The 12698-nt window shown below is 33.7% G+C and overlaps 1 protein-coding gene across 2 annotated transcripts; it reads right to left on the reverse strand.

The window, feature by feature from the left end:
* Window positions 1-820: 820 nt before the first annotated feature.
* Window positions 821-12680, reverse strand: LOC106065507 (V-type proton ATPase subunit C 1-A-like). Of its 2 annotated transcripts, none has more exons than XM_056045415.1 (13): window positions 12538-12680; window positions 11342-11529; window positions 11137-11204; window positions 9219-9310; window positions 8909-9003; window positions 8068-8159; window positions 7807-7905; window positions 6710-6778; window positions 5623-5715; window positions 4274-4367; window positions 4030-4127; window positions 3578-3704; window positions 821-3070 (listed from the first exon to the last, which is right to left on the reverse strand). In XM_056045415.1, the coding sequence occupies exons 2-13, from the start codon at window positions 11486-11488 to the stop codon at window positions 2966-2968; spliced, it is 1179 nt and encodes a 392-aa protein (XP_055901390.1). In that variant the 5' UTR covers window positions 11489-11529; window positions 12538-12680; the 3' UTR covers window positions 821-2965. The 2 variants fall into 2 exon arrangements, with proteins under 2 accessions (XP_055901390.1, XP_055901389.1); XM_056045414.1 differs by having other exon boundaries at window positions 11342-11535.
* Between the last annotated feature and the right edge of the window lie 18 nt (window positions 12681-12698).

A 12698-nucleotide genomic window follows, 5' to 3' on the forward strand; every position in this document is an offset into this window, starting at 1 on the left:
ATGTTCAAATCATCAATGCAATCTCAAGAATGATTAAATGTTTTCAGTCATAGAAGATACATTTTGTGTTGTTTATAAAACACTCAAAGCATTTTCTTCCCTATTTGCTGCTCTGATGTATAAGTTTTTCCAAAGTTAATGATGTGTGCTGATGACATTCCCTGATGCTGATGTTAATGTTGCTGTTCTCTAATGATTAAAGTATGTCATGTTAATGATTGTGTATTGATTTTAACGCTTTGCTCTGGTGCAAAATGTTTGCTTTTGGCTGCACTTTTGTAAAAAAAAACAAAAAAAACTTCAGCATTTCAATATCAAATGAAAGATATTAATTAATCTCCTTAAAGAAAACATCTATTTTAGTATCAGATGAATTAAGGTCCATTAGCTTTTTCATTATATTTGCCATTAGTTGTGCTATTGTTTTGTGTTATGTACAAGTTGTAAGACCAAATCCCTCAGCAATAATAAAGATAAGATTATTATTTATATATACTTCACCCAATCATCTTATAACTATAGACATCATTTGAGCTTGGTTGACAAAGTGTTCATATTTTTTTTTTTTTAAATGCAAATTAAAAATAAAAAGCAAAATTTGATATTTAAGGCTAACTTAAGGCGGGTACCTAAGGCTTTTTGTTTATAGAGTTTATCTAAATCAGTTAACTAGCAATACAAGTAGTTAAAATGCAAAATCTAGAATTAACTCTTTCTCTCCGTAATTATTTACCACATTCTGGTGGAATCAAGGTTGGTATCGTTGGGAGACAAAGAGTTAAAAGTTCAATAAGTGACAAAAGTGAAAGCAGACATCAAGTTTTGTTTATGTTACCCTTTATTAAGCTACTTGATGTGTCTACATCATTACACATGAAGCTACATACTCAATACTAAACTCATCTATGAGTGACATTCAGAATGACAGAAAGAGAATCATATTTACATTCAACATTGGGAAAACAATGACAGCCCGACCAATCTACTGAAACATAGCATCAAAAATGAACATTAGGGCCCCCATTGATACACTATCAATTCATTTCTTCAATAAAACTAAAAAAAATAAACTTTTGTAAACATATTGACACTAATGCTTTAACAGCCAAACATTAAAAAGACCCCTGTGGGACAACTGCTTTGTCTGCATCAGAGGTGACAAAATATGCAGGCCACATCAGCTGGGCTGCATGGTCACGAGATACTGCACTCATCCTTAATTAATCTTTGGTATCGAATACAATACCTTATTATTATGTAAATTAATTTTCCTTTTTTTTTTTTTTTTTTCAAATTATATTTATACAGCTCAAACATGTTTGCCAACACAGAATCAAAAAGATGAACCAACATTTCCATAAAGTTGTATATTCATAAAACAAGATTTATCTTTAAAATTACTTCTAAGGAGCAGTTTTGACAATCTGGCTATAGGCATCATTTTCTTACATGGGAGCAAACTCATAAATAGCAAGCCTTTTGTTGGTTTACCCAGTCAGAGCAAAAGAAATGTTGATAAATTATAAATGTTGATATACTATAAATGTTGATAAATTATGCTTGAGTTGTATTATTTAAACTCTTCTATATGTAGCGAAATTGAAGTTTAAATTAGTCTCCTCGACAGTGCTTAGTTTCTCATGAAAATCTCCAATGCCTTGCCATGTAACTACTTATTGTGGCAGTCTGAGTGTTTCGATGCTAAGCTTCAGTCTGTCCCGTACAAAGCATACACACTCACACACACAGCTTTAAACTCTCAGCATGACTCAAACATGTACATCACTTGAGCTAATTCACTTAAAATACACAACACAGAGATGGAGCAAGACGCATTTATATATTAACATCTCAAAAAATAAATGTTTAATTAAAAATATGTCCAGAATGATGACTATAATCATCAGACATGCATGGATTGGTTGAAAAAAACTTTTAACGCAAATATTTTTAAATTAAATAAAAAGAGGGAACAACTGCATCCTATTTGGTTAAGTCCATTTTGAACTGAACATCAAACAGGTGCCTCAATTTAAACCCTATACCAGAAAATACATAATAAATACATCTCAATCAAAATGCATATCGATGCAAAGATTACATTTTGTGCTCTCACTCTCAATAGTTTGGGAAAACACTGGGTTTTTTTTTTTTACAAGTGCATGTTTAGTTCGTACGCAATTAACTTTACAAGTACAATTATAAAATATAAAAAGAAACAAAAAAAAGCTCTCTGTAATCTTCCGTAGCTGACATCTCGGCTAAATCTATTTGAACTGGAGTCTTAAGACAATAAATATAAAAACTAGAATTGATATCACATCATGGTTATACCAAATGTTATTATGTATATACGACCTGATTATATCACACATCCACATACAGTCCATGAGGACGTAACAGTTTTACACTGAGCTCTAGGTTACAATGAAAAGTGAAAGATACAAAAAAGTTTATTTATTTTACAATGTGTTGTGTACAAAGTATCACAAAAATGTTTATGTCCTTGTGTTTTGGAATGATCCAAGCAAAGTTTGGTCGCTGCATACGCATCAATCATATGATTGCATGATTGTACTTCCCCAATGTAACACGCAATGAGCTAAATTTCATTTTTTAAAATGAGGATATCACTGACCTATACAAATTATATTCAAAAGTGACTTTAAAAAAAAAATCTGGTTAAACTACAGTCAAATTTTTCATTCTTTTTTTTTCTGCGCAACAAAAATTCACCAAAAACAATCATCTTAAGTTCAGAATTGGAAATAGACCCGACAAAGAAGATTTAGCTTAATAAAATAATCCAATTAAGAGTACATGGTTTTCTTTGTGAAAAAAAAAAAATCCGGGGACATATTTTGATTATTTTTGGCTCAAGCTAGCTCTCTGAGAAATGTCCTAATTGAAGAAAAATGAGATGCATGGAAATATAGAAAAAAATTCTACACATGAAACTGCAGTTCTATATCTTCTGTGAGTCCAACATATCCAGCGTGATCTTGTAAAAAACATAGGGGTAGTAGTCGGAAGCTGTCAGGTTCAGGCCTGGGATCTCCATGTCTCTCATCTAAAATAGAAAAATAAAATAGCAGAGTTGACAGCACTAATAAAAGAAACATTTATTCAAAAGATCTCAGGTGGCTTGGGAGATTGCAGAAATTAATTTTAAAAAAATATATCAGTACATCAGTTTAAAACTGCATTTTTGTCATAAAATTAGGGCTGTCAATAGGCACCCAATCTCATTACACACGAGACTGCAAATAGACTCTTGGTCTTGACACTTGGACTAGGCTACTATAAGCACTCAAGTTCACAGATTACTAGTTCTAGAGCGAGATCCAAATCCTTGGGTTCATTTAGATGAATTGTTCATCTAGTCTCAGCCAGAGCAAGTGCCAGAAATACAACACCCTAAGACAAATCTGGCCACCATAAAACTAGCTTAACTTAAACCCAATCTTCAAAGCTGTCCAGTAGGGCTTAAAGTAGTACTTTTTGCCTCTGCAAAGGGCATCGACACCATTAGAAACAATTTCAAAATAAAATGCAGATGCTTGTGTTCATAAATTACCTTTTCACCAGAGAGAGCTGTAGAGTCCAAATGGCCATAAAGTTGATTCAAAATCTCCCTCAAACGCTTGTGGTTCTTTTTTATTGGTCGAATAAGCATAGCTTGAAAGTTCACAGGTAAACCGTATCTAAAAATAAATGAGTGCGTTACATTAAAGTCCCTACGTTAAAACGAAAAGAGAATTCTGGTTCCAGTTAAAAGAAGACAGCACACATACTCCTACATAATCTTATAATAACATTCCTATCAGAAGCTGCTTAGTGCAATCTAAAGTTCACAACTGCCATTGATCTGAGTAGAAAACTTACAGAGTTGACACAACTTTATGTACACATATACAGACAGATATTTACAATGTTACTGTCCTTTAATTAAAGAACTGCCTAAAAACAGTTTTCTTAAGGTTACAATTTCAAATGTGAAAACAAAGGCATCTAAGGCTTCAAAAATACCTCAATACAGACTCCACAAACACACGTAGGGCTTTGATATGCATCCAGGCCACAAATGCTTCACTGAAGTTAATTTTCAGCCATTTCACAAGAGGACCCTAGGATAATAAGAGCCAATATATTTCCACCGTTGTGCAAATTATTTTTGCTAAAATCATCTAAGTTAAGGAAAAAAATAAATCGTATCTCACATTCAGGTCTAGCACAACGGCTCTTTCAAATGAATCATGGGAAATCTACTTACAAATTTCTTCTTCTTGTCAGAGTTCAGTTTCTCGAGCTCTGTTTTGCCGGCCTGAATTTCTTCCTCATTGTACTGGAACTCTCTAACCATGAACCTAACAAAACACAAACATTTTTTAGTCATGTCGCAAATCATATTTGTGAAGTAATGGTGAGGCTAAAATGGGGGGTGGGTGTCACTCGACCTCATTTATTGAAAGGTTGACCATGGGTATCTCGAGGAGTGAGATCCTGGTCAACAAGGCAGGTGAACGGTAGTAGGGGTGAGTGAGAATGTGTGAATTTTAGTTAGCTGGAGAGAGGGCTTTGTGAGAGGATCAGAAAGTGAGAGAGGAGAAGTGTTTGAGAAAGTTTTCTCTATGTGTTAGAGTTAGAGAGTTTGTTCTTATCTGAGATAAGCAGTCTGAGTTGTGCAGTGTAGAGCTATCTAGTTGACATTCTTGAATTTCATGTACATATTTTCAGTAGTTTGGTCAATTGATTCACTAGCTCAATTAATTAGTAACTTGATTAATTATCTAAAATGTTTGTTTGTTTGTTAAATGTTTTACATGTTTCAGATTTTCCTTCAGAGTTGAAGATAGTTTACCTCCTAGTCCAAACCTCCCGCAGGACGACAGGGGATGGGAGCGGGCAGGATTTGAACTCTCGACCATCGATAAATCCAAATGACAGTCCAGGGTGCAAACCGCACGACCAGGCAGCCATCCGATCAAGTTCAGTCTTCTTTTAGACTAGCTCTAGATAAAGCTTCCTGTCATCGCCAGCAATCCAACCCCATAGACAACAACCTACCAACAACCCAAGACCACCCTTATAAAGAGGCAGTTTTTAATATCGAGAGAATGTTAATAAAGACTGTAGCAAGATGAAAATTTTGATTTTCATTTTGGTTCATTGTGACACTAATTTTACCATATAAATGAATCACACATTTTTTTTTGTTAACGGTTGGAACAGATGTGTTTCTCTCATTGACTTCAAGAGATCTATTAACTATTCTCAAAGCAAGAGAAATTTTCTTTACTTTCTGACAGTGGAACCAACAATAATTTTTCTGCGACAAATTAGTCAAAAGAAGATAACTATTAACTACATTTTACCTACATCCACACAGAAAGCTGTCCAACACAAAATGATGCAATGTATTTTAAATGATTAGAATGATATCAGGGACACAATTATGAATGTTTGAGATCACTAGGAGAAAAAAAAAATTTAATGCATGGAGATTGCTACCATAAAAACAACAAACAATACGTTTATGAATGGGGGGAGATCACGAACACACACAGTGACAACAAAAGTATGAACAGTGGAGGTCACTAGCTCAAAACAAAATCCACTCACTTATTTTCACGGCATTTGTTTTTGAACTCATCTTGAACTAGTCGAAATACAGTCACAGAGACCAACTGATGTTCAGCATCTTCAAACAAAACCCTGTGCAGCATAGAGGTCAACATAATTTAAATATTGACTGATATATAAAAATATGCTAACAAATAATTACTGTGTATTGACTTTGATAGATAATACCAGGCTAACAAATAATTACTGTGTATTGACTTTGATAGATAATACCAGGCTAACAAATAATTACTGTGTATTGACTTTGATAGATAATACCAGGCTAACAAATAATTACTGTGTATTGACTTTGATAGATAATACCAGGCTAACAAATAATTACTGTGTATTGACTTTGATAGATAATACCAGGCTTACAAATAATTACTGTGTATTGACTTTGATAGATAATACCAGGCTTACAAATAATTACTGTGTATTGACTTTGATAGATAATACCAGGTTAACAAATAATTACTGTGTATTGACTTTGATAGATAATACCAGGCTAACAAATAATTACTGTGTATTGACTTTGATAGATAATACCAGGTTAACAAATAATTACTAAGTATTGACTTGTTAGATAATACCAGGCTAACAAATAATTACTGTGTATTGACTTTGATAGATAATACCAGGCTTACAAATAATTACTGTGTATTGACTTTGATAGATAATACCAGGCTAACAAATAATTACTGTGTATTGACTTGATAGATAATACCAGGCTAACAAATAATTACTGTGTATTGACTTTGATAGATACCAGGCTAACAAATAATTACTGTGTATTGACTTTGATAGACAATACCAGGAGAACAAATAATTACTGTGTATTGACTTTGATAGATAATACCAGGTTTACAAATAATTACTGTGTATTGACTTTGATAGATAATACCAGGCTAACAAATAATTACTGTGTATTGACTTTGATAGATAATACCAGGCTAACAAATAACTACTGTGTATTGTCTTGATATATAATACCAGGCTAACAAATAACTACTGTGTATTGACGTGATAGATAATACCAGGCTAACAAATAACTACTATCAACTGTAAAAGGTCACAAGTTCATTACCTGGAAGACCTGGGCACTACTTTGTCTGTTAGTCGTTCGTATTTTTTCATCCATTCTTCGGTCGTGGTCCTAATAAAAAATTAAATTTGAATGACTTATTTTTTTGCTGACCTCCAAGTCAATAAATTAAAAGAATCAAATTGACAAAAGCAAACATTAAAAATAATGAAAAGGAAAATTAAATGCTTTAATAAATATGAAATACATTAACAGGGCACAAATATGTGGTAGATGCATCTTTATAATTTAGACCAGTGGTTCTCAACCTTTTATGCTCGGCGACCCCTTTTTACAATCCCCCACTCTCTGCGACCCCCGCACACACACACATACAGCAATAGAAGAATAGACAATAACAATCCTTATTTTCGATGGTCTTAGGCGACCCCTGGCAAATCGTCAATCGAGCCCCAAGGGGGTCGTGACCCACAGGTTGAGAACCCCTGCTTTAGACCTTGTGATATATAGGACAGATGATTTCAAGGTCATGTTTCTGATGTCAATGGTTAATGGGGGTGTCTTGTGAACAGCACAACAGCAAAGCCCCGTTACTTTTTCCCAACTAATGTCAGGTACCCAATAGAGCTGGGTGGACCACTGGAAATAGCAGTGTTGATATTTAGACACCTGCTTCGACCTTTGAACTTCCAGTTCAGTCAGGCTGGTAAAATTGATCTCTTGCTGACCTAGAGGTTCATGAGCCTTGGCTCAACTTTTAATGACAGAGCAAATTAATAAGATTATTGTTCACTAGGGGCATAACCTATTTGATAAAAGTACACTTCTATTCAATTTTATTTATTTTCAAATTATGAAAGTGATATTTATTTTATTATTTTAAGATTCAAACTTTTAACAAAGAAAATTCATAATCATAAATCTTTTGAAAGATTATATTTTTACTTCCAATGCTGAAATTTTTTAAGAAAAAAAATTAATGCATTCTTTATAGTTGGGAAGAACTCTGAAAAAGGGAAATATTAATTAGGGATAAAGAGTTAAGTCCCTTAAAAGCAAATAAATAAATAAATAAAATCCTTTAAAGTGCTACATTTGTATTGAATGTACCACTTTATTAAAACTTCTATTGAACTTACTTTGGAATCACCACAACTAAAGTTATAAGGTATTCAGAATCAAGAATAAAATCTTCCTTTTTCACCAGCTCAGCCACACTTCGAGTCAACAAACTGCCACTGAAACAAAGTCGACATTTTCAAATTAGTTTAGATCAATTCATTTGAATCATTGTTACCTTTATAAGTACCGGTATCATAATGAACACAAGATATTTTTTAATAAGCTCAGTTTCCATAAGTATTAAAATAGCGAAGGAATACAATGGTAGCAATATTTACGTTGCCTTGCGCTCCAGCTGCTGTAGATTGCCTTTAAGATTGTTATATTTGTTGTATCGGGTTTTCAATTCCTCTTCTATGTGTGACACATCCTAGAGAAAGAACAAAAAAAAAACAAACTTTTCAGTATCTTTTACGTTAAACATATTTTTTTTTGTCATGCGATTTTATCACAACTTGAAATGTATTTTAACATATAAGATAAGATAATTTTATTGATCCAATCGAATGGAAATTCAGTTTGACTACAATTGACAGCCTCATGGGCTGGTAGGCCTGAATGAAATAGAAAAAAAAAAATACTTGGCACCATTCTATACTTAAATGAACAAGAATGGTACATTTTTATAACAAGTCAGTTGTAGTATTTTTGTTTAATTTATTATGCAGGTTTTCGGTTTAAAAGCAAATCATGTTTTTTTTGTCCATTTTTTTAATGGGACACAATGCATGATTTGGACAGTTTATTTGTAGAACAATAAGTCAGTAAAAATAGTTAAAAGTTACCACTTTCAGATCTTTCAATCTCAGGGAGCAGATGATGTAAAACTCATCTGTTTCTAAGGCCAATGGTTAACAAGGGTGTCATGTGACCAGCACAACGACCAACCGCATTTACTCTCCCCAACAAATGCCAGGTACTCATCCCAGTCTCCGCCAGGTTTCAAACTCGATACCCTTCCTTTGGAAGCCAAGCACTTGACCACTCAGCCACCACACCCCAATGCAACTCACATTTTATATTCATTAGACATTTTAACCTTTTACATCATTTTTATAAAAGTTTAGAAAAAACAAAATTGAATGTAATAAAAAAAAAACAAAAAAACATGGTGTGTACCTTGGAGATAACATCAGCAATAGCTCTAAGAGGCTGTTTAACAGGATACTTGGCCAAGTCCCAGCTGAACTTCTGCATGTAAATTTGTGGTGGGGCTAAGGAAAAAGTATTTCCAAAGTTAATGATTACCTTCTAGAAATAGATTGCATTTCATTTCATGCTAACATTTATTAAGTCCCATTCAAACTTAATATTATAGATATATATTCACTAAGAATATTTATAGAATTTTATATACATGTTTAAAATTAATTGCGTAATAGTTTGTGCTAAAAAAAAAAAAAGTTTTCCAAAAACAAAAATGGCGTACTGTCCCCTCCGATGCGCAAGTTCTCTGAAAAGCTTCCTTTATCTGACGATTCCAAAACATCCTCCAGCGTTGATGCAGTCTTCCTTACAATACTGGAACAAAAAAAAGGTCAACCAGTTTAGTTTAGAGAGAGAGGTGCCTAAACTACTGAGTTCAATAATTTTACAGAGACTAAATACAGATACAAGATAAGAAAAAGAATTGGTAATCAAAGCAAATATATAAAACACAGAAACTCTTCAAACTTTTGCACAAAGAGATTTTGAATTGTACTGACACAGATTTTAGTGTGCCGAATAGTGTGGAATAAATTCAACTATTTTAATAGTAATTTACAATGCCAGTAGCCTTGTCGGGATACACCAGCTGAATTATGTGGCATTTTAACGCTGAGCTAAGAGTCCTGATTTTAAATTCTGGTGAGATACATTGCTAGAGAAAAGTGAGAATTTCAGGCTTGTGACTGAGTAAAAATATCAGTGGCTGGACTTTGCGCTAGTCGCTGTGTCACATAGGAGGCCCTGTTACTGAGTGGTAAAGCGCTTAACTATTGAACCGGGGTCCGGGATTCGAATCCTGGGATTTTTAACTTCAGGATCTTCGGGCGCCCCTGAGTCCACCCAGCTCTAATGGATACCTGAGGTTAGTTGAGGACAAAAACAAAAGGCGGTTGGTCGTTGTGCTGGCCACATGACACCCTCGTTAACCGTAGGCCACAGAATCGGATGAAATTTACATCATCTGCCCTATAGACCACAAGATCTGAAAGAGGAACTTTATTTTTACCGTGTCACATGTGTATGTATAATGTCATGCTTAACAGCACACAACAATGGCTGACCAGCCGGAAGTCAACTGTCCTCATTATTCATGTCACATTATGTGTGCATGGGAAAATATGGCAGACCATTCCAGATAACCTTGATTAGCATAAACAGCATGTTAAGTCAAGGTAGAAGCTTGAAGAATGTACAATCAGTGATATAGTCTAGAAAACTCTTTGTACTATAATATTTTAGGAGCGGTGAGCTTGCTATCATGGTCGCTAGTCTCTGTTCAAGATGATTATTGGCCATTGCTCACAGTCGCTGGCAATTAGTCATTGTTCTATGTGTATTAATTTAGTCTACTTATTCATTACTGGATTACTATTTGATGGACTGTACTTTGACTGTGTATTATTTTAACTTGAATATTACCATATTTAAAGGAACTTTTTGAACGAAAGTGTCTAAGGAAAATCTAAAAAATCTTGGAAGACAATGCCACCTGCTCCATCAGAACTACGTCAGGTCGTCATGAAGTGGGCGACTACTGTCAATCAAGACAAGAACAGAGCGATACAAAAACTCGTTCGTACCTCACTCGGTCAGACTATATCACCGCCACTCGTTGATGAGGGAACATGAAAAGCACCATGATGCCTGTGTGTAGTCACTGAATGAACTCTTTATGTTGTGTCTGTTGTATTTATGTGTATTTTTCTGTTGTGTTGTCTTTATATGAGAAAAGAGTCCTTGTAATCACAACACATTTCCGTAAGGATCAATAAAGCAGGTCTTAAGTCAGACAAGTCAATGTACAAGCTCTACATGTTTCGAGTTACTAGTTTTATTCAGCTGAGTTCAAAAGGATTAAACTCAAGAAATTATATTCAGTGTTGAGCTTCTTCAGTGGGTTGAATAGATTTATGGGCACAACCAAATCCGTGCATATCATATGATTGTGGAGTCAATACACAAATATCTCCAAAACCAACATCATGATACATGGAAACACTTTTATAAATGCTGTCCAGAAAAAAATGGAGAGAATAGCTCCCAGTGTCCTATGGACTGGGTTTTTAAACATTGGGAAAGTTTTTACTTCATTAGTTAATTTGGACCTTGTAAACATTTTTGTGTAAATATTGACTAACCTCTCTGTGTAAAGATCAGTTTTATTAAGATCATCTGACAGACCCACCAGGACATCAAGTGTGCCAACCTGTTGACAATAGAAATGTAAAAATTATATGCATAATGAATTGAGTTTTGACAAATAAAAAATAAAAAAATGCGATCACCTTATATTAAATATTTAACTCATACCAAGTTTTATAAAATCATAGAAAAAAATGTTACCTTAAGATCTGGGATATTGAATTTAAAGTTTTCAGAAAGTCTATCACTTCCAGACTTTGTCGCTTGGTTTAGTCTCTCAAATGTATTTTGAGGAGTTTTGTCCCCAGGAGCTGATATTAGCCAGTATTCATTCATTAAACCAGACATTTTAATTCGTGATATTGCTCGCAACAGATTATTTCAAAAATCTGTAGCTGGTGAGAAAAACAAAACAAAATATTTAACTAGAAAATTTCTACAAAGAAGGAATGTAATTGACTGGATAATATATTAAACTTTTATCAGCTATCATGTCAAAGGCAGAAATGATATTTTTTATCCCATTGACAATCTGTTATTTGCATCGGTCTAAAACATTTTTTATTTTGAGTTTAATAATGTGCTCAATCAAATGAGATATTGGTCATGTCAAATGCATATACAGTCACAACCTTAACTGACCAAGGTCACTTCTAACAAGCCTTGCTGCGCATTGCACAAAAGTGGCGGTCAGAATGACTTGACCCAATCTCTACAGGTCACACTAGTCACAGATTTTCAATTTCTTTTCAATAGTTAATTTTTTCAACCTTAGAAAATCTTTCCTTCTTCTAAATCTCATTGTGAAAGGACTTAAAATTGTATGCAATTATAAAGAATCTTTTTTTAACAATACATAGATCTAGGTTTTTTCAGTGCACCTACTCACCTACCTTTTGAAATTTCATCATACTAGATCTAGATCTAATCAAATCTAATGGTCGCACAATTATGATATAATGAAATGTTTATCTTAACACTTTTTTATTAGTCTTAGAAGATTAAAGTGTTTATTGTACTTCTGTGACCTGTGCCCTTATACTTGTAATGATGTAATGTTAGATCTAATTCAACTTTTATTGCTTTTTTTAACTTTTTAAAATATGTTTGTAAAATAAGACTTGCCCTTAGCAAATATTCATTAGAAAGAGTTTGACTTGAGTGTTGTAATAGATATATATATAATGCAATGACCTTACATCAACATAGATTGATAGATCGTAAAATGAGATGACCACAACTTTGCAGAAGGGAAGACATCACAAGACTACTGACTTAACAACTTAAGTTGACTTAACTGACTGGATAGAGTCAGAGCAGGCAAGTCACAAGGCAGACGTATTGATTTCAACAAGTTCAATGCGAAAATAGATCTATAGCATAGTGCAATAATTTACCTTCAATCTCCCTTTAATTGCTCCTATCTAGACAATGTTTTATATACAATATTTCATGACAAAAGAATAAAATGGGTTCGTAATTACAAAGATTGTCATACACTTGTTTTGTACGGGACTTTTCACGTGATACCGGAAACAGAATTTTAATTTCTTTTTTA

The sequence above is a fragment of the Biomphalaria glabrata genome, chromosome 10, assembly GCF_947242115.1.
Source record: "Biomphalaria glabrata chromosome 10, xgBioGlab47.1, whole genome shotgun sequence".
In the NCBI taxonomy this organism is placed as follows: Eukaryota; Metazoa; Mollusca; class Gastropoda; family Planorbidae; genus Biomphalaria; species Biomphalaria glabrata.